General features: G+C 37.5%; 1 protein-coding gene across 2 annotated transcripts in view; it reads right to left on the bottom strand.

The window, feature by feature from the left end:
* Positions 1-1,316: 1,316 nt before the first annotated feature.
* Positions 1,317-24,984, bottom strand: part of Syt7 (Synaptotagmin 7) — a 389,134-nt gene continuing 365,466 nt past the window's right edge. For both annotated transcript variants that reach the window (XM_090388110.1, XM_090388111.1), the window contains exon 9: positions 1,317-3,437. In XM_090388110.1, the coding sequence (XP_090244236.1) occupies positions 3,130-3,437 (308 nt within the window). In that variant the 3' untranslated portion in view covers positions 1,317-3,129. The remainder of the gene's footprint in view (positions 3,438-24,984) is intronic.

Raw genomic sequence — 24,984 nt, 5'->3', positions numbered from 1 at the left:
GCTGATAAAGAAATATTGATTAGTTTCGATACTGAAATATTTTCTTTCGTATTTGCGTTACTTAGTAACTAGAGCTCTTGTTCCATGGAAGTGAGCTTATCATTCATAATTTCAGAATCATATTTCAAATATACGTTGGCCCAAGCAGAAGAGTTTAATTTCTTTTCTTGTTAAGCAAGAAAAATAATATTTATTTGAACTACAGTGAGCAAAATACAATAAAAAAGAGGAGTCCTATGGATTAAATTAATTGTTTGCACTATTTTAGGTGCTGACAGATAAATGGGAATGATATGTGCCAGACTTACTGCAAATATTCCGATTTACACGAGTTCAAATTACCATAACTGATAAATCTACAGGCAAACAGCATATCTGACAAAAGCTGTCGTGAAAAACTTCTAAATATTAAAGTAATTTGAAAACTTTCTTCGGAATAAATTGTAATCAACTTAAAATTTTTGCTATTTGATTTAGAAGACGAAATAATCACCTGTATTCTATTATAAGAGCTGGAAAGTTAAGCTAATGTTAGAGTTTGTGTTAACTTTCTTCTAATATGAAAATCTAGCAAAAGCAAAATGAAAAGCATCATTTAGCATTGTAAAAAATTGTAGTGAATGTTTGAACGATCACTGAAAGAAGTTGAATGAATCCATATTCATAATTTAAATATATTCTTTAAGTAATAACTTTCACATACGGTTAAAGTTTATTTATAATCCGTAAATCATGCAAAACATGTAAAAGACATGTTTTGCAATTTACGGATTGCAAATTGTAATTTGCAATTTACATGATTTACGGATTTATAATCCGTAAATCATGCAAAACATGTAAAAGGCAAATCATGCAAATATTCATTTCTCAAAAGAATGAATGTTTGAGAAATGAATATTTGCATGATTTGTCTCCTCCTGCGCAGTGGAAAAGAACAGATAGTTAATGAAGTGTAAACAATTTTTTCCTTCTCTGAAGTCAACGCGCGAAATTATTTTATTCCTTACTTGTTTCATCCTTCAATAAACCACTTCGATAGACCTACCTACAAAGTCAAATGTCATCGTTTTATATAAACTTGGTGTTTTTACATTCTTTTCTGAAGCATAATATTGTTTTCAGGTTAAGTTACCAACCTAATTTCATTTCTAATCCAAATCCTTACTCTTTTAAGAATACCATTTTGGTTATAGGGAGCCGTATATTTAACCTTAAAGCTAATTTCAGAAAAATCATAAATAGTATAAAAATAAATTTAAGAAAAGGTTAGTAATTTAAGTTAAATTTGGGATTATAATTCAGAATTTTCTGTTTCTTATAACAGACAGATTTAGCAACGAATTTCCTTGTCATTGGCAGTTTTAATTCATAAATTTCGTACATTTGAAGGTTTTCTATCTGGTCTGCTAAATCATGACCTTGATTTCATTATAAATATTAAAATGACCAGAATAAATTTGCTAGTTTCCATAATTTTACTCTCGATATACTTTTATATTTGAGGAGAGCAGAGCGAGAAATTGTTAATAAAAATATATACTGAAATAAAAATATTATATTTGAAGTAATCGACATTCGAAATAGTTTGGGTAACTTTGAAGAATTAGTTTAAGACATTGAGCAAACATATCCATTTTAAAGACGTATTTGACCTACCCATTGTTTTCTTAAATTTGGGAGACAAGCTTGAAGTAGGCCAGTTAAATGTGAACATCACAATCTAACATCTCTGCTTAAAATCAGAATCATCTAAGTGATTTTAGTCTAAGTTATTAAATAAAATTTTCTAAAGAGAAATGGAGTAATAGACATATCTTAAATGGCTTCAACAACTCTCTAATAACCTTTTAGCACAAAAATATGTTGTAACTATTATATCAACTACTGTTCTTATCATTACAGCGGAAACTGCACTATAGATTTCAACATGTGGGGACATATTAAATACAAATGGTAATATATCTCTCGTTGCTGAGTGCTATATTTATATCTGAGTTTCGGACTCTGATTTGGTTTACTCATACACTGAAGCAACACTGGATATTGGATGCAGGAAACATATTTACCTATCAGCTCATCATCATCACGAATACAGAACTTATCTAAATACAGAGACGGTCCTGTTTATGTATATATAAACACATGCTTTAACACATATACAAACATACACACACACACATACAAACATATGTACATGTCATTCCTTTCTATACATCTATTACTACCGACCATTGGCTACATTGACCAAACAGGTATGTGTTCCCTGGGTATTGTGTATTGACCCTACATGCATACTTTATGTATAGCAACAGATATATATATTTGTTTATATACATACATCTCTAGAGGTTTTACTATTTCATTTAAACACGAGCGACTTAACTAATGTCTTCGCTAACAGCTTTGTTAATTCTCGATCTGTCTGAACGAATCAGAATTTTTTTTGTCTGACAAGGACACATTTCTGTTACCCAAATATACGCCTCTTATCGTTTTCCTTTGGATTCCTTCAGTTGACTAGATAAACTGAAAGTGAGATCACATTAATGAGAATTTGCACATCAGTAAAGGCGATTATAAATCACTACATCAAATGAACACGGATATCTCAAGAAAAATCATTTACCACAGCATTCGCGCTTTCTCGAGAAAATATGTAAAAATATAGACGTTTAAAGATTTCACAGTATAAAGATAAAGTAAATCAGCTGCAAATCACATACGAAAATAGCATGCAAGGTGCATATCTTTAGCCATAAATGTCGATGTGGTACTCATACATCTATGATATGAAATAATATCGTTGTTTTAAGGGGCCAATGGCGTCGGAAGTAATTAAACATATCGCTAAACTTTTTTAAATACAGTACACCAGAAAAATAGTGATTATTATATCTGGGTAAATACGCACGTTATTTCAGGCACAAGTTTACGAGATGCATAAAACTACCACTCAATAATCAAGAATCAACCATGAAAGCTTAAGTCTTTCCTTCATAGCACCATCTCTAATACAGTCGGCTTGTACAAAGCTAATGCATCCACACTGTTTCAATCAGAGGCTGAAAGGCCACAAGCTAGGGGTATAAGAAACAACAACTAACAGACAATATCGTTGTAGTTAGTCTATCAGACAGACTTCAGTCGATGCCACTGGGCGACCGCTGTCCGGGGTTTAGCTAACATATCTCCCCAGTGTTTGGCCTCAGTTGGACCACTGCGAGATGAAAGTGTGATGCAACCAATTGCTTCGTTCCGGCCAATGTTATCCCAGTCCATAACTGTAACAGAAAGAGATGTTTCTCGAATGTGCTCCCATGACACAAGAAACTGAAAAGATTCGTTGAATACTGGATTCAAAGTTCTCTTGTGGACCTCGGTTTTCTTTTTCTCTAATCTTTTTTCTCCTCTTTGTAACCATACCTTCACATAGGGATCTAAGAAAATGGAATAAAACAGACATAGTTATTTACACTTATTCATTTAACGCGATATAAAGGAAAAATTTTGGCTATTCAATGTTATCATAATTTTCTACTCTGTAAATGGAAATTTCATTTTTAATGAAAGAATGCAGCAATGTATTCATTGGATAAATTATTGAATCTATAAATATAGATTGGATAGTCCCTAATTTACAAGATACTTTAAGACAAATTGCTAGAAATCCATTGAAAGAGTTGCTGTAATGTTATACGTTCCTTCCAAGAATTTCATTAATGTGCAATTGCTTTCTTCTGGATTCCAATCGAAATTTCTCAAGACGGTTTCGGAACAGTGTAATGAACATTAGCAAAGGAGTGATTAAGAACCGAAAGAGCAGTTGTGCTCACTTAAAATTAAGATATTTTCTGCCATCGACAGTCTTCAAATTATCGTCATACCTCCGACTACAAACTAAATGTGTTTGCAATAGAGAAAATTATATCTAAAATAGATAAATAAATAGTTTTAATAGGAGAACGTTCGAGAAAGGTGTTGAAATATAACAATGTTCAGTCTAGGAAATAGAATCTTCAGGACATTACAAAAATATATAGTAAAAGAGCTGATAAAATCTCACAATTGTCTACAGACTTGAAGTGAATCATCAAGACAAAAACATTGCCTGTCCTAATTTCACGGATGAATAATGATAATGACTGGAAGCAATTCTATGAATAACCACATTATGTTTGAACTCATTTGCTCAGCAAGTTAATTTTATATCTTTGGCCGTCAGGAAAGCCTGATGAGAGACCAATTTTCTCTGTCTAATTTGTATTAGAGGAAAGAACTAAACTTTTCTCTGTCTAATTTCTATTAGAGGAAGAAACTTTGTATTAAAGGAACTAAAAATCTAAATAGAACATCCCATTTTGTGCTTTTTTCCTCTTTCAGGACATCCACATATGTATATCACATGAAAATGTATCTTTCATTATCTCAGAAAGAGAATATGTTGAATTATGCAAGAAATCTGGAAGTAAACTAATTAAACAGATTAGCAATTCTAAGAACGTAATATTTGATCTCTCTCTCTCTCTCTCTCTCTTAGTATTTGACATGGTCTTGCCAGCCACCGATAAAAAAACATTTTCATAAATTACAAGTCTGTTGATTAGTTGTCGTCAGAAATCCTTGCTGGTATTTTTGTGACGTGCTCAAGACCTGTAATGTTTCGCTAGCCTTCATCTCTGAACAGCTTTCACGTTATGAACTACAGTATCTGACTGCCGGTGTTATGTTATATTTATCAGAATCTCAATTTCTGAGAGATTATGTGAACATGCACGTAAAAGAAAATACACCCCGCAAAGGTGTGTGTTTGTGCTATGCACATATTTTTCACTCGCAGTCTGTTTCGGGTAAGTAAGACTCCATTTTCCCAGAATACAGTAGAAAATTAGCCATTCCAACCTAATCAGAGACAAGCTGAGCTAGTCTTTTAGATCTCTCTCCACGTGAAAGAACATTCTACTAGCGCGTTCGACACAATTCAGCTTTACTTGCTTTGTGGCAGTTCTTTGTAGAGGTGCTATGTTGGTATCAACCAGGGTGATAACACTGCATGTCATAAAGCACTGTGAGTACAACAGTGGTTGGAGAAAAATAATGTAGCAAATCTGCTATTTTCAGCCCAGACTTAGATCTAAATCCTAATGTACACTTTTGGAATGTTTTTAAACAAACGAGAATAAGACATCCTAGGTTCAACCAGAAAATTAGCAGGAACCTGGATGGGGACATGATTCGAGTCTGCACACACCAAAAAGTTGTAGAGTGTCTATCGGAGGGTTGAAGTCCATAGGCGTCATACTGGATATTAAACATTTCTTTTTTACTAAGTTTTTTTTTTTTTTTTTTTAATTTAGTGTCCCAATACAAGGTTGGAGGAGGGAGTATAGTTTACACAAGTTTTAATGGCCGTTTCGTCAATGTTATTTTTAATCCCAGAAAAGCATTCAATAAATTAAACTCCAATCTGATTGTTAATTCAAATCTTCAATAAATCCGGCTCTTAAATTATGAGAAAAAGTTATTTTGCTTACATACTATAAAAGGTGAACTTTCTTCTTCGTATGGTTGTACTGCCAATGAAGAAATCAAGTTCCAAGATGATTTTGAGTTTTTCATTTTTCCTATAGCTAATTTCTTATGGTGACTCCAATTGAACTTGACTGAAAATATCTCAACAGGTACGAATTGTACCTGTTTGTTATTTGGTTTTTAGGAGCATTAGCAACTAAGGCCATATTGCTCCGGGATATGCGGTGGTCATTCCCTGACCTTTCTGCATCCTCCGTATTTGGTGGTGACGGGCTCGAACCCCGGTCTAATCAAGAAGCGTGTGCTATGCACTGCTGCTCCTTCCCACCTGGCTACGGAGGCGGCCGAATTGTACCTGAGTGGATATCTCAATAACGGTTAAGCTAATTGTTATTTTCCATACCCAGGGATTTTATTTGCGTGTTGACAACCACAGTTAACTCTCTGTGGAAGTTCGTCTGTGGAAGTTCTTTCACTCATTCAAATCGCTGTTGAGGAATTTCTGCTTTTCTAGCGAAGTTATATGGTTAACTACAGTGGGCACCTGTACGTGGTGAGGGGACCTCCAAGTGACTATGCTGGCCTTCAATATTAACATAACTGGTATCCACAGTCTAGGTCCCAGGCTATCATCATGGGAATCCAGCGTGTTTGCCGTGCGCTGCGACCCGTTGAAATTCGGAAAGAGGTAGACGGGCTCAGCTTAAACGCACCACTTTGGCCCCTGCTTCGACAAGATGAGTGGTCCTGGAAGCCCAGCCAGGATAAATCAGATAGTGGGTTCTCCTGTGAGGGTCAACCATGTCAATGCCATGCCCCTGCTCTCATGGTTCGAGAGGCGCTTCCGTAGCCAGGTGGGCAGGAGCAGCAGTGCGTAGTACACGCTTCTTGATTAGACCGGGGTTCGAGCCCGTGACAACCAAATACGGAGAATGCGTAAAGGTCAGGGAATGACCACCGCATATCCCCGGAGCAATATGGCCTTAGTTGCTAATGCTCCTAAAAAAAAAAAAAAAAACAAACAAACCAAATCATGGTTCGAGGAACTGGATACAAGCTGGCGGCGATGCGTGTATGGTGTCTGGGTAGCCCTAGCATCCCACTTCCGAGCGCATTTATTCCGTGCCAGGTAGTGGGCGTCCCACTTGATTAACCAGACAATGCGAATGTAGCAAAGAGACCACGAACCGGAGTACTGTCAGGTCCCATTCCAAGATTCTTGTTTATATACATTCACAAACTGAGAAACCTATTGGCAAAAGGAGGGTTTAGAAGGTTGCCAGGTTCCTCAAAATCAGTTAAGAGGCTTCGTTCTGAATACCTTTTAATTGAAACAAAACACGACAGGCACTAAGAGCAGCTGCTCCGAGCAACATCGATCCGAGGTACACCGATAACTGTGACATCACACAAAACACTAAACTCATCAAGAGGTGTCATCTCAGAGTGGGACCTCCTTGAAGTTACTTAGGAAGAAATCTGCTCCAAACTAAACCCACAGGGAGTGGTAGCCATTAAAAGAATTTTCATGCCTAAGGACGGGAAGTTACCAACTAGAAACCTCATCCTTACGTTTAAGCCTCCAACATTTCCTAACTCGATAAAAGCTGGGTACATAAATTACAATTTAAGGCCATATATCCCTAACTCACTGTGATGTTTTAAATGCCAAAAAATATGGATGGACATTCGCAGATGTCCTGCCGTGGTGTGATTGCCTGTCCTCTTTGCATCTGTCAACTGCGAATGTAGGCACCTTGCACACTCCAGGGCATGTCAGAGGTGGAAAGAGGAAAAAGATACAAAGGCTCAAAGCGGAGCTGAACATATCCTATCAGGAGGAGAGGAAAACAGCCAAGAAAATAAATAGTAAAAAGCCTACATATGCGGAGAAAGTTATAGGGAAGCATTCCATTGCGGCGCAAACTGATACGTCTATCTCGCCAAATGAGTCATTCAGTCCTATTGCACACTATTTATTTGAGCTCTCAAAAACCCACGTAAAAAAACAGTCAGCTGCCACTCAAATATCAATGCCTCCTAGCACTCCACCACTACCGAAACCAGAGGGAAGGAAAAGCTAAAAAAACAAGAAGCATCACCGATAACACAAGAAAAGGTGGATGTCGAAGACAAGGAGGTACTTAGTCGTGGAACTTTGTTCCAAAGAAGAAGAAATTGATACAGGCCAACACCCTTTCTTTCCGACCAGAGAAAAATCCAGTACTGAGTAAATAAAGCACTCAGCCCTTCGGAAGGCAGGTGCCTCCGTAGCCAGGTGGGCAGGAGCAGCAGTGCGTAGCACACGCTTCTTGATTAGACCGGGATTCGAGCCCGTCACCACCAAATACGGAGGATGCGGAAAGGTCAGGGAATGACCACCTCATATCCCCGGAGCAATATGGCCTTAGTTGGGGATATTCATGTGTTGTTGTGGCGGACCCAGGGTTTTCCCCATTAGTCACTATTGCACTTCTTGCGTTGAGCTTACGCGAAAGCCGGCCATTTGTATGTAGTGTATTGAATGTGTAGATTTTATGATTTGTTCTGTTTGTAGTGTTGTCGGCCGGTACTTGGCTCTTAGCAGATGGGAAGCGGCAACACCTAGTCACCATGGCACACCCCCAAACCCCGCCACGTGGAGGCGGCCAGGATCTACTACCATCTTGCTTGTCTGTACAAGAACAGAGTTCCAGGATAGACAGAATAAAGGAAAGAACATATAGTAGGAAAAGTTGACGATGAGTATGGTAGGCAAGAATAGTACAGCGTGGGAACAGATCAAGGGACCTGCTGTAGTAAAGAGAAATTAGGAGAAATTTAGCAAAGATAAAAGAAGAGAAAAAGGAGGTTGAAACAGTCTTCAGTCAAAGAGTAGCCACTTCTTGTGACATAAACCTATGCTATAATTAGCAGAATACTATCCTGTAATCAGGATTGGCAACCGTCAAGTATCTTCCTCAACGAACCCCTCAACTTGAAAGGTATATGCACGGCAGCAAGAAAGGCTGAAATCAAGGAGAGGGAATATTTCGTTGCTTTCCCACCACAGATAGCCTAATGGTCTTCAAACGTGTACGCGCCAAAGAACGCCACGTTAAACGTCAGAATCAGGAGGATTGGATCCGCTTCACATGTACCATTACTCAGATAGTGTCTCCTGTGCTTGTCTGGGTTAAAAGCAGATATACAACGCACATTGCATCGATTGTAGAACATAATGGATGTGCCATTGCAGACCCAACTGCAATTCGAATACTCTAGGGAGACATTTGCAAAGGTGTCTGCTAATCATCCTACCCCCCTCACCTTGAGTTTCTCTCCTCAAAAAAAAAGTTGAAAAGCAATATTTGAAGTTGTCATAAAATAACTGAGGCATATAATTATATGCCTCATAGTAATTTTTCAGCCCTTCACAGAATGTGAATTTATCATTCACCGAATGTGTTATTTATCAGCCATTCACATAATGGGAAATGAAAGCCGCATTAACTCTATCCCAGGCGAGGGCCGTCGGGCCAGATGACATCCATTATGAGATGACTGCACATCTTTCATTTGAATCTTTGGATCGCCTGCTCTGTCTGTTAGAATTCAGACACAAAATGGCCTCTACCCTTTAGGTCGTTAATCTCAATACCAACAACTGTTTGTAGAACAGAATATCTTGAAGATCATTTTCCGGACTCCTAGCATAAGGCAATTGTTCTTGGCTTCCCCAAGCCAGGAAAGGCTCCCAAAATTTCGAACAATTGCTGTCCCATTGCTCTGACAAGCTGCATATATAAAATCCTGCAAAGGATGGTCAATGCTCGTTGGATGCGGTACCCAGAAACAAGTGACCTGCCTTCAAAGTTTCAATGTGGCTTCCGAAGGAATTGATCAACACTCGATCATTTAATAAGAATGGAAACATCTATTAATGATAAGCTCCTTAAACGCGAGCATCTGGTATCGATTTTCTTTGATATGGAAAAAGAGTATGACACAGCTTGGAGACTTGGAATCCTGAAAGATATCTACAGTATAATTTTGTTCTTAAAAAATGGCCTTTTTAATAAAAACTAAATAAAAATTTAAAAAAAAGGCCATAAAATTTTATTAAAACTTTTTACTGAACCGGTAATTCATTCATGGTAAACTGCTTTGTTTACAATGCATGAATTACAGAGCCGACCGGGATAGCCGGGTGGGTAAAGTGCCTGCCTGGCAACCTAAAGATCGCGGGTTCGAATCCCGCCTCGGGCTTGGATCAAAGTACTACAAAAACCTTGGGAGGTGCATTATGGCCACAGAAGCCGATGTGCCAACAACTACCCAAAAAAAAAAAAAAAGAATTACAGTTGGTTATGAATTATATTACGTTAAATAAATGCCCAGGGTGGGATTTAATAGAAAATGTTGTGATAGTTAAGTTGTTCAAAATCTATCCAGTAAAAGTATTAAATTTGTATAATAAATGTTTGTTAGAATCTATTTTTCCAGATATTTGGAAATTTGCAATTTTAAAATTGATTTTAAAACCAGGGAAGAATCCTTGGGAGTCTAGAGCATATAGACCTATCTCCCTACTGGCTAATTTAGGTAAGCTCTATGAACGTCTCTTAGCTATAAGAATTGGTGGGAGCAAGTGACTTATCTCAGACAAATCAGTATGGCTTTACGCGGGGTAAATCAGCTGAAGATGCCATTTATGACATAACTAATTATTGTAACGCCATTAGTGATAAATATGTCATAGCAGTGTTCGTACACTTCGATGGGCATTTGATTCACTTTGGTGGGAAAGTGTGTTAAATGCATTTGTCAAAATGAAATGTTTGGAACAACTATATGAGGTATTAAGAAGCTATTTTTTGAATAGGAAAATATTTGTTGGGGCAGGCCATTTGACTTATGATGCTCTATATCGTGGGTGTTCACAAGGTTCAGAATTAGGAACTATGTGCTGGAATGTTGTGCCGGGTCATTGGCTCTCTCGGGGTCTTGAGTGCTGCCATACAATGGCGTATGCTGATGATTTAGCGATTTGTGTTCCAGTTCTTCTAGGTTGATGTTGGAAAATAGAATGCAGAAAATATTGGTTGATTTAATTACTTGGGCTTCACTAAATAAGTTAAGTGTATCATCTATCAATAAAACAAAGATTTATGGTTTTTGAAGGCTCTTTTGATTAGGGACTTCCTCTAACGGTGCGAATATATATGATGAACAGATAGGATATGTTGGAACCTATAAACACTTAGGGATTAAACCATTAAGTTGTACTTTAATTCGAGTCACTAGATCAGAATGGGGTCTAAGTAAAAAGAGTAAGTTTATATTACAAGGCGGTTTTCTTACCAATAGCGTCATATGGTGCTGGGACTTGGTATAGGAGGGTAGCAAATGTAATAATGATAAATAAATTACATTCAATATAGCGAATAATGCTATTGGCTATATATAGAGTATGTAGGACAGTTTCAACAAACCCCTTACAGGCTCGGGTTTTACCCCCGGATTTGCAAATAGCATCCAAACGATTTACATATCACTTAAAGAAGGTTTGCATAATGGAATTTATTGAAATGACTTCTAATACAATTAATAGTACTAACATTGAGAAGAAAAGGATTTTAAATGAATTGTATAATATATGGCAATGCAGGTGGAATGGCGGTATAACTGGTTCTGTGACCAAGTATTTTTACCCGATGTTCAATACTTATTGAAAAACAAAACAATATGGTTCAATCCGTCAATGAAAATGTCATTTGTATTAACAGGTCATGGGTCTTTAAAAGCTAAACTATTTCAATTAGGTTTAGCGGAGTATAGTTCCTGCATTTGAGGAGCTTATGAAGACTGGAAACGTATTATTGGAATGTACCCTGTATAACGAAGAAAGACTGCAAATAATCCAAACGGTTGTAATACATGATAACAGCGATCTAAATATTTTACTCGCTGACAGTATTAAATTTGGTGCTTTCCAGCACTTCTTTTATTGTATTTAATAAGAGAAGACAATTAATGCAAATTGCTGAGTGATGACTATACTCTTGAATTTTTTTTTTTCTCTCCCAGAGTTTGAGATTTTTATTTATTTATTATTGTTGTTATTTTTTATCCTCCTCATCAGTCTTGGATTTTTCCCTGAGTTTGGCATTTTTTTAAAATTTCATTTTATTTATTATTATATTTCATTTTTTAAAAATTTATTTTATTTTATTTTTTTGCTGGTACTCAGAATTGGGCACCCTGAGTGCGGTGGGTGGCATCCACTGGTATGGCACACCCACCAGTGGATGCGGAATATTGTGCTTAAGCACAGTTCACTGGACTAAGGCCTGGCTCCACGTGCCTCCGGACGGGCACCAGGTATCAGCTGTCCTGGAAATAGCTACTCCCTGGTGGCAAAGTGGCCTAACATAAACAACGCATTCTGCAGTACATACATTAATACACACGCAAACTCACATTAATGCTATGTCAGGCCCGTTTCACGGATATTCTGTATACTATCACAGGGACATTAGAGTGGAGATAGGCATATGCCTAGGAGCCACCATAGACATGGAACATATACACATGAACCGCTCATTCCAACTTCGTGTGGGGTCCGTTCTCTCTCGATCTTTTTCCAAGAGGACGGAGTCCCTCAAGGGTCTGTTACAAGGGTTACACTTTTTGCTGTCAAAGTTAATTCTATTACTGAGCAACTTCTCCAACTGTAAACAATGTCCTTTTCGTAGATGACTTTACCATCTTCTCACAGTCACGCAACACGAGGGTTATCGAAAGACAATTGCAGCATGCTATTGACGACATCAATTCTTTCAGGTTCTCATCTCAGAAGACAGTTTGCGTACACTTTTGTCGCAAACGGAACCGTCACCTTTAACCAGAACTAAAGCTCGGCTCGGACAAAACATCATTCCAGTATAGCATCCGAGACAAAATTCTTAGGGCTCACATTCGATAATAAGTTGACGAGCAGGCTGCTGCACCTCTATCGTGCTCTTGTCCGATCGAAATTAGATTATGGGTTCCAAGTATGCGCATCTTCTAGAAACAGCGTACTTCGGTGGCTAGACCGAGTTCACCATCAAGTCATCCACATTACTACTGGAACATTTCGAATATCCCCAGTCCAGAATTTTTTTTTATATGTCGAAGCAACTGAATCGTAGCTGTCGCTTCGACGAAAGCAGTTGTCGCTACAATATGCTTTTAAACTGAAATCCATACTGGACAAACATACGTGGATATTCGTTTTCGAGCCACGATGGAAAAATCCCTAGAATATTCGTCACTCTACCAAGCGTTCCCTTTGGTATTCGTGTCCAAGAACTGGTCAGAGAGCGGTCATCACGGTAGACAGTTTTGCCCAGTCACCAAGGCAACATCTTCCACCCTGGCATGATCACTTTCCACCAAGCAACTTCTACCTACAACTCTGTGCTGCCCATCCATCTACTTACTCTGATTTCCTGCCGTATTTACTGATGGCTCGGAATCAGAATCATCTATGGGATCCGCTGCTGTCTTCCGAGATAGAGCACCGTTTCTCAGAAGATTCCTCAGGAGTGTAGTATATATACCGCAGAGTCGTATTCTGTAGAGCTAGCCTTGGACAACATTAAGACTAATATTTATCAAAGGTGTATGGTTTATACATATTATTCAAGCGCATTTATAGGCTTTATCCATAATTAGATGATGCAATCCGCCTTCAGTCCTGTCTACGGTTCGTTCAGCAGAAATTGTATACCTTTTGTGAATCTGCACTTGATATCAGCTTCTGCTAGATCCCAAGCCACATTGGGATCAGGGGGAATCACCTGGTAGACGCTGCAGATCAACACAATTCCAGAGCAATCGCAGACTGCTAGTCTCCTTTACGGACTACAGGCAAGTAGTAAGAAATATAAATATGTGTATATAAGGATAAGTCTGCTAGGGAAAGAAGTAAATAATGTTGTAGAGCAGATATCATCTTTTAAGGGCACAAAAGGTGATATTGTTGTACATGTCACTAATTATATTAATAGGAAATCTGAGTACTTACAAGTACAGGGCAATGTTCGCAAAAAAGTCGCGAGTTAGGATTTAATTTAAAAGTGTCTGCAATTCTGCCTGGACCCGGCAGGTGGGGGTATATGTTGAGAGTCTTGTGAATCGACCCTGGAGAGATGGTGCAAGCTTCATGGGGTAGAATGTTTCTCAGCGTGGTCTGTGCTTCTTAACAGGAGAGACTGTTTTTAAATGGATGGGATGCACTTGAATGGAAAGGGTGCAAGAATATTTGCTGATGCTATCGAAGCTGTGATAGGTGGATCGGAAAACTGCTAGCACAGACAGTTTAACTAGAGCCGCAGACAGAGATGAAAGTGATTTTTGCAATGCTACTATTGGTAGATGCAGCAGCCAGGAAAGCAAGATGTCTGGGATTTCAGGCCCTGTTGTGCGTCATCGTGGAACAAATAAATACATGGGTTATGTTAGAGTAACTAAGGGTAAGAACGTACATGTATACTTTTATGTACACTAATTCTAGGAGCATTGTAAATAAATTTGATGAACTTGAAGTACTGATTAACTCATCAATGCAGACATTGTAGGAACAGCGGAGACGTGGTGTCACTCAGACATAAGTAATGTTGAATTGGAATATGGGGTGTAAAATGCATACACTGGAGAGGAGAGATAGAGGGATTATGCTCTTAATTAAGAAGAATATTAAATCTAAGGCAGTGCATCCAGTTGACATGGGTGACAAGTGCAATGGTGAGTCAGTTTGGTGTGATATATGCACTGGGAAAACAAAATTGAGAGTAGGAGTGTGTTATAGACCAAATGAATCTGATAAGTATATCAAACAGCTATACAGGGAAACAGAGTTGGCCAGCAAATCGAAATGTCTAATAATGGGGGATTTAATCTTTCCAGATGTTGACTGGAATTTGTGGGTTGGTCCGTCACAAACTAGCAAGACTTTTTTGTGGATTTCTTGGACGACTGTTTTCTACAGCAGCATATTCGAGAGGCAAGAAGAGGAAGCAGTACTCTTGGCTGATGAGCAGCAGTGATTCTTCATGTATTAAAAATTTGCAGGTAAATTACCTACTGGGTGGCAGCGATCACAGTGCACTAATGTGGAATTTAATTAAAGATATAATTACTGTCAAGGGTAAACGGAAAGGCTTTTGCTTTCGTAATAAGGGTGATTACAGAGGTTCAGACAGTTTTTAATTGTGTGCAGTGGGACCAACTGATGTTACAAACAGAAAATTTTAAATGGGAAGTATTCAGGGAAGTAATCAAAGAAGTTACTAGGCTTTTCATATAAACAAACAAATACTGTTCAAGGCTTAGACCTAAAAATGTCAGATGAACTATTGAGACACCTGGCAGAGAAGAAAAGTGCATGGGATGCATATATATTACCAGATGATAGAGAAGCCTATGTTAGATATAAACTAGTCTGCAATCAAGTCAAAAAAGGAGGTTAAGCAAGTTAAGGCAGGTTATGAGAAGTCTCTGGCAAAGAATGCAAAGAAAACAGCAAATACGTCTATGCTTATATTAACAGTAGAAGGAAGGGATTGAATCACAGTGGGCCACTTGATGTCTATGGATTAACTGTTGATGACTCTGCTCAGGTTGCGGACAAATTGAATTGGCATTTTGCATTCACACATGAGGAATTCTCTAGGGAAGGAGATGCCAGAAGTTTATAAAACTCTAACGAGGCGCTAAATGACTTTTTGATAAGTGAAAATAAAGTGGATGGAGAAATTGTTGAGGATGGACATAAAAATACACCTGGGGCGGATGAAGTCTATCCAATTATATTAAGGGAGGTATCAAAGGAGTTAAACAAACCGCTAGCAATAATTACAATAATTATGAGAGCATCTTTAGATTCAGGGGGATGTCCTTATGGATTGGACATGTGCTAATATATCCATATTCATAAAGGGGGCTCAAAAGGTGACATATTGCAGACCTGTTAGCTTAACGTCTGTTCCAAGGAAAATAATGGAATCACCGGTTAAATAAGTAATGCAGGACCATTTGGGCAGACATGCAATTCCACTGCAATCACAGCATGGATTTTCAGGGGCCAGTCTTGTCTGATCAATCTGCTAGGTTACTATGATGCAGTGACCAAGGAACTGAATACAGAAAATAATTTTAATAGATAAACTTCGATTTTCAGGAAGGAGTTTGTTGCTGTTGTACACAAAAAAAGATTACTGTACAATCTGGAGTAATGTGGCATTAAGGGCAAGTTACTGCTGTCGATAAAGGGATGCTTAAGTGGAAGAAGACAGAGTGGTTATCAATAAGCAGGTCTTCGTGGACTAATGTTATTGGTGGAGTTCCCCAGGGTTCAGTGTTGGGTCCATTGTCGTTTTCAATATTTATCAATGATATTGATGACGGTATATCAGGCAACGTACAAGTTAGTGCAAACACATCATATTAGTACGCAGCAAAATATGCAAAGGCGGCATCGTTTAAGTTATATCTCATATTGTGAATACCTTCACAACGAGTTGCCATGATATTGCACTACTTCGAATAAGTAACGCTTCACCAAAGGAGAAGACTGTTGTTACTTATTCTCAGGGGATACCACACCACCACCCAGACGGCATATATCAGGTATTCTGTATATCAGGTTAATATCTAAGTTTGCAAATGATATAAAAGTTGGAGGGGTAGTTAATGACAGTTATCAGGGTGAGCTATTGCAACAAGATCACGAAGATTGGGCCGATGAGTCGAAAATAGCAGTTGAAATTTAACATTGACAAATGCAAGGTACTGTTCATGGGTAGCATGAACTGTGTGGTACTACATTCAGGGTTGTAGAGAACGAAAAAGATCTTGAGGTAATTGTGCAGTCAGACATGAGTTCTCTGAGTAGGGCAGATATGCTAACAGAACAGCTCATTGGGTTTTGTCAATGATATACAGAAACTTTGCTAGCAGAGATAAGGAGGTGATTATCTCTTTGTGTAAGGCCATGGTTAGGTCTCATCTTGAGTACTGTATATACTTGTGGAGGCCTCACTTTAGGAAGGAGGAGATCTGCTTGAACGGGTGCAGAGAAAAGCAATCAGATTAGTGAAGGGTACAAAAGGATACTCTTACCTAGAAAGGCTTCAGTTCTGCAAATTGCAGCGTTTCGAGACTAGGTACCTGCGGTAAGATCTGGTTGAGGTGTTTAAAGCCTTGAATGGATTGAGTAAGCTCTATGTTAATGGTATTCTTCCACTTGCTGAGATTACACATATGAGCGGGTATAAATTCAAGTTTGAGGAAGGTTGTTGTTGTTGGGTTTTAGCAGCATTGGCGACTAAGGCCATGTTGCTCCTTGTATATTGTTTGTAAGTTGCGTATGTTTGGAAGTCGATTTTCTGTTTTTCTATAAGAAAACTCGAGTTTCCGTGGGAAAACACCATGCTACCCTCTCCTCAGACCGACTAACTCAGCCACTTTGTGAATAAGACCCATAAAAATTCTTCCTGTCATCGATGGGATTCAAACTCAGGTCTTTTCCATCCGGTGTGTGGGAGGACTGCGATCCTACCAACTGTGCTACCCACGAGGGCAAGTTGTGGAACATCATATCAGGTAACACTTGCTGTTCGTCATTTATTAGTAGACTGTCCTCACCTTTTTTAATATCCACTCAAGCATTAATGCACAGTCATCCTTAAAATTATTGCAGATTCTTGGAGATGATCCTAATAAAAAAGAACTGTTTACCTTCCTAAATCGTATTGGAATATGTAATAAAATATAGCAGTTATTACAATAAAATCCAAATATATTAAGCATTAGAAAGACACAATATGGCCCTGGCAGCTTATGTGTCGTTAAATTCAACAACAACAAGTTGAGGAAGGGTGGTTGAATGATAGATGTGCGGAAGTTTGCCTTCAGCCAGCGGGTGGGTGAGTGTCGGAACAGGCTTCCATCTGTTGTGGATATGGATGGGTTGAATAAATTCAAGGGAAAATGAGACAAATTCTTGCATGGTACGGATGGGTGATTTTTTTTTTTTTTTTTGGCTGATGCTATATAAGTTTGCTTTCTTATATTTGCCACTACTATTTCACTCTCAATGGCAACAATCATGGCACGGACAGTCCACAAGCAAGTGGCATCAAATTAATCATGTAATCCAAATGGCAGTGTAATTTGCCGAGGAGCAGTAGCGAGAAAGTTGTTCCAGCTTCCCTCCGCATAGGACACAGTCGTCTTACGCAGTCTTTTCTGCTGCGGGCTGATGGCTCTCCTGAGTGTGAGGACTGTGGCACCATTTTAACCATTAAACATATTTTATCTGAATGTCTACGTTTTAGAAATGGACGACATATAGCTTTTATCGCTTTTAACCATTTGACTGAGCCCTTCAGTCAGATGGTTAAAAATTCCTTCTGATGCTGTCTGAAATGACCATGTGTCAGCTGTTTTTAACTATTTAAAATTGATAAATTTATTTACATCTGTTTAAAATATACTCCATTGTGACATATACTTTTATTACATATTTACATACCTTTTTGACGACTTTTATTCATATGCTGTGTACAGTTCATTTTTCTGACTTAGCGACCAATTTTCACGGGTCACTGTAAACTTTTAACAACCTTTCTTTTTTACTTTTTTGTAACTGTCTTTATTCATTTAGCGCCAACAACTATAATGCGCCAACAACTGTCTTTGTTGGCGCATTATAGCCTATGCTGCTGTTGCACCAGTAAATACCAAATCAAATAACATACAGTCCGTTAGGCCAAGAATAATTGGCAAATAGAGATGGGTGAACTACGAAGACAATTTTTACTTCAACACCGAAGATATTCCTACAAAACCAGATAACAGTGCTATAGATGTTTCCAGGACTGTCCATAAGTACGCTGTAGTAGGGAGTTGCATGTTGGTTTCATAGAAGAGTGTGTAGTTTACAGGGTCCATCTAAAATCGACCGACGACAAACATCATTTGCTGTGGTGTTTTCCCCATTGTTAGAGGATCTTACGAGTATATCAATGAAAAGACGCCCTGTGCAGTGACAAGTTACGTTACACAGAGCTGAGATCACACACCCCGGTTTGTATTTGGGGAATACCATAATACATTGCATCATTAATAATAAAGTTTGGAAAAAAAGAGGCGCCGTGGCCACCAAAATTCAACGCTATATTGGCATTTTGGACAAATCTGCCAGTTCTATAGAACTGGAATTTTCACGTTCCAACAATATACCATAAAGCAAAGCTTGTACGCAGTTGCTTTGAAGAGAACGAGGTTCAGAAATAGGTTGTTACAAAGAATTAGTTTGATTCCTTTAGAACAACAAAAAAAAAACTTTTATCTTAGAGCCACCCGAAAACTAACTCATCTGCCCATGTGCATTACATCCATAAATTGCGTGTGTTCTCTGGTCAATTTGAGTGTTTTTCTGGACGAAAAATCCGAGTTTCCGGGTGAAAAAAACCTTGATATCCATGCATGAGACAGATGAACTCAGTCACGGAGTGAAGAAAAGCCCATTAAAGGTCCTCGCGGCATTGATGGGATTCGAACCTGGGCCGCTCACTCAGTGTTGGGAGGATGGTAATTATAACCACTGTGCTGCCCACGCTGATGTTCCTTTAGAACATATTTTTGGACGAGCTGAAACAACATATCAGGGTGAAGTTACACTTCGACTGATCTGACGATGATGACACGGAGGAATGGCTCCATGTGATTGAGATTATAAACTTGTCGAAGGTCTTTTACAAAGAGTTAGTTGGTTTTACAATGTCATCATTCATGGCCCATAATTAGAATGTTATCGGCCACAGAGAAAGAAAATTAAAATTTTCTTAATACTTTTTAAGTGTTTGGTGAATGTGTTGAAAGTCACACCTTCTGTACCCCACTGCCCATCCATCCACCGATGAGGGGAAGAGTGTCAACCAGCTCCGAAAGGGTACCGTTTGAATGGTAGTACTTACTCAAGAATAAGTAACAATATATTTCTTTATTTGGGAAATGTTGGTTATTCGATATATAAGAGTGGGATAAGTCGTTGTGAAGGAATTCGCAGTGCGAGATGTAATTAAGTGATGCCTTTTGTACAATAACGAACAAAGTAATTTAAGGCATCGAATTTAATAGAATAATTAAAGAAAAACAGGGCACTAAATAAAGAAATCACGAAAATTAATTTATTTAATAGTATGTATTCTCTTCAACATTTCACTGGTGTCAGAATACTTTTTAGAGGATATTTGAATTTCCACCAATCGTGGTCTTTCTTTCCTTAACAAAACAAAATTTAGACTGATTTCGATAGACATTCATCACATTTAGTGCGAAAAAAACACACACAAAACCAATCTAAGCGAGAGACAAAGTCAGTAAATGTCGTATATAACGCGGTAAGATAATATCCCAAGCTTTGTAATTATGGCAGCTTATACAGTTACTGAAAATAACTCTTAATGCATTAAGTCAGTGAGTTCCAACTTTTTTATCTGGCTTCAAACTCTATGCACAAAATTAATTAAGTAGATAATTACGCAAATATAGACATCTAGAAATAATCTTGTTTTTTTGTTCCTAAGGAAGATTGTATTTCCATTTTGAGAAGGACGAGCGTGTTTATTAGCAATAAATTTACCCAAACTAGGCATTGTGGCAGCGATGGAAACGAAGGTCATCCTCCACATCTATTTTTATGTTTCCACATCCATAACTAAAACGGGCTAACCCAGCTGGAACTGACATATCGTCGGAAATAATAATAAAATGAATGCTAGTGCAATTTTTAACAAAATTTATATCAAATGTTTCGCTTTCGTGTACAAACGTTTGATCCGAAAAACTTTGAAAATGTCCACACTTCCGTGTTGAAATGAAACCATTCGTGTTTGTGTGTTTTCAAACCACTGAATTGTCAGGGTTAAAACAAATTAGACATTAAATTACGACGCCTTATTAATTATAATGTAGCCAGATAACGTCTAGCCTTGTGGGAATACACTCTGTTAATTAATTAACTCACCAAAATCAGTAATTTTCAATTAGTCTCTTTTTCATTACATACATAATTAAGTACTCACATTTCCAAACTTAATTTTAATATTTTGACAAGATTTTGTTAAGTGGAGAGGCGTTTTTTGCTTCAAACGATTATTCTAAATTCTTGTCATTTTTATTGTAGAAGATTATTAAATAAATTAAAGCAATGTTTTCCCCCTTCTTTTTTCCTTAAGAAAGCTTCCCCTTGTTTTCTTAATTTCCTTTAAGAGGAAAAAATACCGAATTTTCACCTTTATAATTTTATTTGTTTTCGTTTTATTTTACTCTTCTTACACAAATAAAACAAGAATGTATAAATACTTTTATACTAAAGAGAAGTTTGCAGAGATGTCAAAAATAAAATATCAGTACGGTTTATTTCATTAAAAGTAATCTAAAGAATCCTGTAAAGCCTCGTGTATATTTTACGTAAATTCTAATATAGAGATCATGAATGGTAGAATGAAACTGCTAATCCATGGGGATGTCCAATCCTCAGGCTGTTTGCGGCTAGTATCATTAAATGTAATGAAAAATTTAAATTCTATTTTGAAAAATACGTAATTAGTGATAAGGAGTGATGCGTAATCTTCAGCATATTATCTGTTTAGCTATAACCCCAAAAGACTTGACCCCTCAGCTAATGTGCTGTGCGAGTTTTAGAATATTCAGTTTATCATAGATGAAATGGAGTTACGGTTCTGCGGAAGAGATTTTGGAAAGAAGATTGTGTGGAAGAAGATGCAGGGGAAAAGCGGAGGTTGTAAAGGTAGGTCTGCGGAATGGGATAAAGATAAAAAATAAATCTGAAAAATTGAATATGAGAGGTAATGGACTGTGGGAACGAGGGGGTTGACATTGGAAAAGGAGTTGTATAGGAGAAGCAAAATTTTGAGAAAATTAAGTTTTCTAAGCTTTGCCATCCACACCTTCTAAGACGCTTTTCAGTTGGTTAATGTTTAGCACCCTTTACCAATCTGTTCGTCCTTATTTCTGTTCTCTCTAGAAGTTCTATGACTCTTTAGGCGTGTCAGCAGATATGTAAAGCGCCTATTATCTTCACCATATCCATCCTTCCGTCTGCAGGTAGTAATTTGACTGCCAATGGATTTGTTTTCATGAAATATTATAGTTTGCTCTCAACAAACTGAATAACAACTTTTCAGAAGGCCCTGATCACATTCCTGTTCTCTTAAAAAAAAAAAAAAAAACACGCACACAAAAACACATCTTTGGTAATGTCTCTTCAACATTTAACAGCCTATCTTTAAAAAATCATCAGATGAATAAAGAACTACAGACCGATTGCTCTTCATAAACGAAAAAAATGTAATTCTTCAAAAATGGAAACTATTCCATTGATCTAAGGCAAATATTTCTGATACTATAATCCACAGGTATCAATCACCACTAATCTTTCTCTGTTTTGTCAGTTCGTTTCTGACTGTGTTCACAAAGGTCAACTAGTGGATGTTGATGTTGTTTTTGCTGATATAACAAATGCATTTGATAAGGTCTCACAAAATTTATTCGCAAATTGAAAAGCTATATAATTCAGGATCCTCTTCTTCGCTGGATCCAAATCTATCTATTTCAGAGACGACATACTATTATTGTCAACAAAGCTCATTCAAAACCTTCCTCTACGACTAGCGAGGGAGCCCAAGAATCTTCCCCAGGATCTTTCCTATTCAGCGTCTTTATCAATGAGCTTCCTTATTATATTACAAATTCAACTTCCCAAGCTCTAAACAAACTGCTGTAGTGGACCTCAGACAATGGGCTCTCCATAAATTCATCTAAGTGCCAATCTATTTATTTTGAAACTTCCAGATCATCTAATAATCTTTTAAAATAATTGGATTCATCAAGAGGAATTCTTTCCGCCTTAAAGGCTACAGATATACTGTCCTACTGTACTGAACAACCGTTCTACAAGTCATCAACTATGCCTCTGTTGTCTGGAATCTCTAAAGAAAGATTCACTCGAAAATGTCCAGCTAAACTTCGTAAGGCACCTCTCCTCCAGGAATCCCCTGTTCTACTATTCATATTACTATTAGCCACTCTGCGTTTCACTTTCGTCTTAAAACTGTTGATGTCAGAAGAATCCTGTCTGATGTCAAGCTTAATTACAGAATTCTTCTTGGAAAGTAGAGTCAACAGAACCGTTGGAAATAATAAACCGTCATGTCCTTCCTAAGCCAAGACACGTGGACTTTCCATATCCATCCATCCAACATTGATATCAACTCGGTTAATATCCTTAATGGCATTGATTAATGGCATTCCTATTGTTATTACCATTAGTTTCATACTGTTACACGCGCACTGTAATTGGGTGATCTGTTGTGCATGTACTGTTTTAATAAAACTTTTTTTTTACTGTCAAATATAGCAGGCTAGCAAATAAAACTGGCATTTTATGTGGAAATTTTATTTTCTAGATATTCAGTGGAATAGGTTTGGTTAATCACCAGATCATCTAATAATCTTTTAAAATAATTGGATTCATCACGAGGAATTCTTTCCGCCTTAAAGGCTACAGATATACTGTCCTACTGTATATGAGGGAATGTATCAGGGAATACCTAGATTTATTCTTAACCTGGTGATGTGTAAGGATTCATCAAATATTAAGTATCTTTGAATAAAAGAACTACTGGCATGTAGGGATAATAATGCAATATTTTAATATTTACGAACAACAATCGCAGTAATCCAGATCTTTTTTAAAAAATGACTACTATCAAAGGAAATAGAAGGGTTTTTGTTTTTACAAGAGGAATTACAATATTCTTAAACATTTTTTAAGACCATTTCTGGAGATTAAACTTGCTAAGTTCTTTTAAGTGGGATCAAATGTTGGTTATAACAAAGAGAAAAATTGAATGGAAAATGTTAAATGCAGTTATGCTGAAAGTCAATACGTATTTTATACCACCAAAAGGTATTGTTCAAGGTGTGGGCCAAAATATATGTCAAAAGAACTGACCTCAATGTCAGAGACGAACTATTGATTAGAGAAACATAAATTATCAGAGAACTTGAATCTCACAGAAAATGCAACTGAATCTTTAATAATATTAACTCTTTAACGATATTTAATACTAATCTTTAATAAGGTTAGGTATGCCGAGGCAAAGTATGAGAAATCCCTAGCTAAGACTGCAAAGAACAGAAGAACAGTAGCAATAAGTTCTTTGCTTATGTGAGCAGTAAAGGAAAGGAATCAACCATCTTGGCCTACTTGAAAACTATGATACCAATATTGACGATTCTGAAACTGGTTGATAATAAGCTGAATAAATATTTTGCATTCACATGCGAGGAAGTTTTTAAACGTGAAGATATCATGGCCTAACTAGCACTAATTGTGAGTTGAATGAATTTACAATAAAGAAGATAGAGCTGGACGTGAAGTTACTTCAATTAAAAGTAAACAAGGTACTAGAAGTTGATGAAATCTATCCAATTTTTTATATGAAGGAAACTGCAGGAGTGGTTAGCAATCCGCTAGTTACAGTTGTTAATGAGAGCGCCATTGTATTCAGGCGAAGTCTCTGTATATTTCGTGGCTGAGTCGGTCTCAGGTGAGGGCAGCATGGTTTACTCCTTAAAACTGGGGTTTTTCGTCCAGCAAACAGAAAATCGACCACAGAGTACGAGCAATTTACAGACAATATATGAGCAATATGGCCTTAGTCGCTGATGTCTAAAACCTCAATACTACAACAACAACAACAACCCTGTATATTTGTTGATGCACAAACGTCTATATTCTATTCAGAAAAGTGACTCAAAGGTTTGAACAGCCAAGTATAGACTTGTAATTTTACTTCCATGTCAGGAAGGATTATGAAATCCTTAGTTAAGGGCGTAATACAGGATTGCCCGGACAAAAATGGAATTATGAGGAAGTCACACTATGACTTTATTAACGGGAGGCCATGTCTGACTAATCAGACACAGATTAGTCAGGTCAGCAAAGAACTGGACAGACGGACTAATTTTCAAACATTCACTTAGATTTCACTGAAGCTTTGGATAGAGTCCTACACGAAGGATAAATTGGAGCAATGTTGCATAGGGGCAAGGCACTATATAGATACAGGTATGGTTAGAAGGTAGGAGAGAGAGAGAGAGAAAGAAAAGTTATAAACAGGCATTGCTTTTTATGGACTAATATTATGAGTTGGATCACACAGTTTTCGATGCTAGGTCCTTTACTACTCTCCAGTATTCGTTAACCTGAAATCCAGGCAATCAGGCCATGCAATACATTCAATTTAAATATATGATGCATTGACTCCTCACGGACTTAGCCGACTCTGAGCAAATTCCGAGTAATAAAAATGAATACAAGCAATAATGTTG

Source organism: Mastigoproctus giganteus, chromosome 13 (assembly GCF_048544385.1).
Source record: "Mastigoproctus giganteus isolate SK-2022 chromosome 13, ASM4854438v1, whole genome shotgun sequence".
Classification (NCBI taxonomy): domain Eukaryota; kingdom Metazoa; phylum Arthropoda; class Arachnida; order Uropygi; family Thelyphonidae; genus Mastigoproctus; species Mastigoproctus giganteus.
This window is presented reverse-complemented; position numbering and strand designations above follow the sequence as displayed.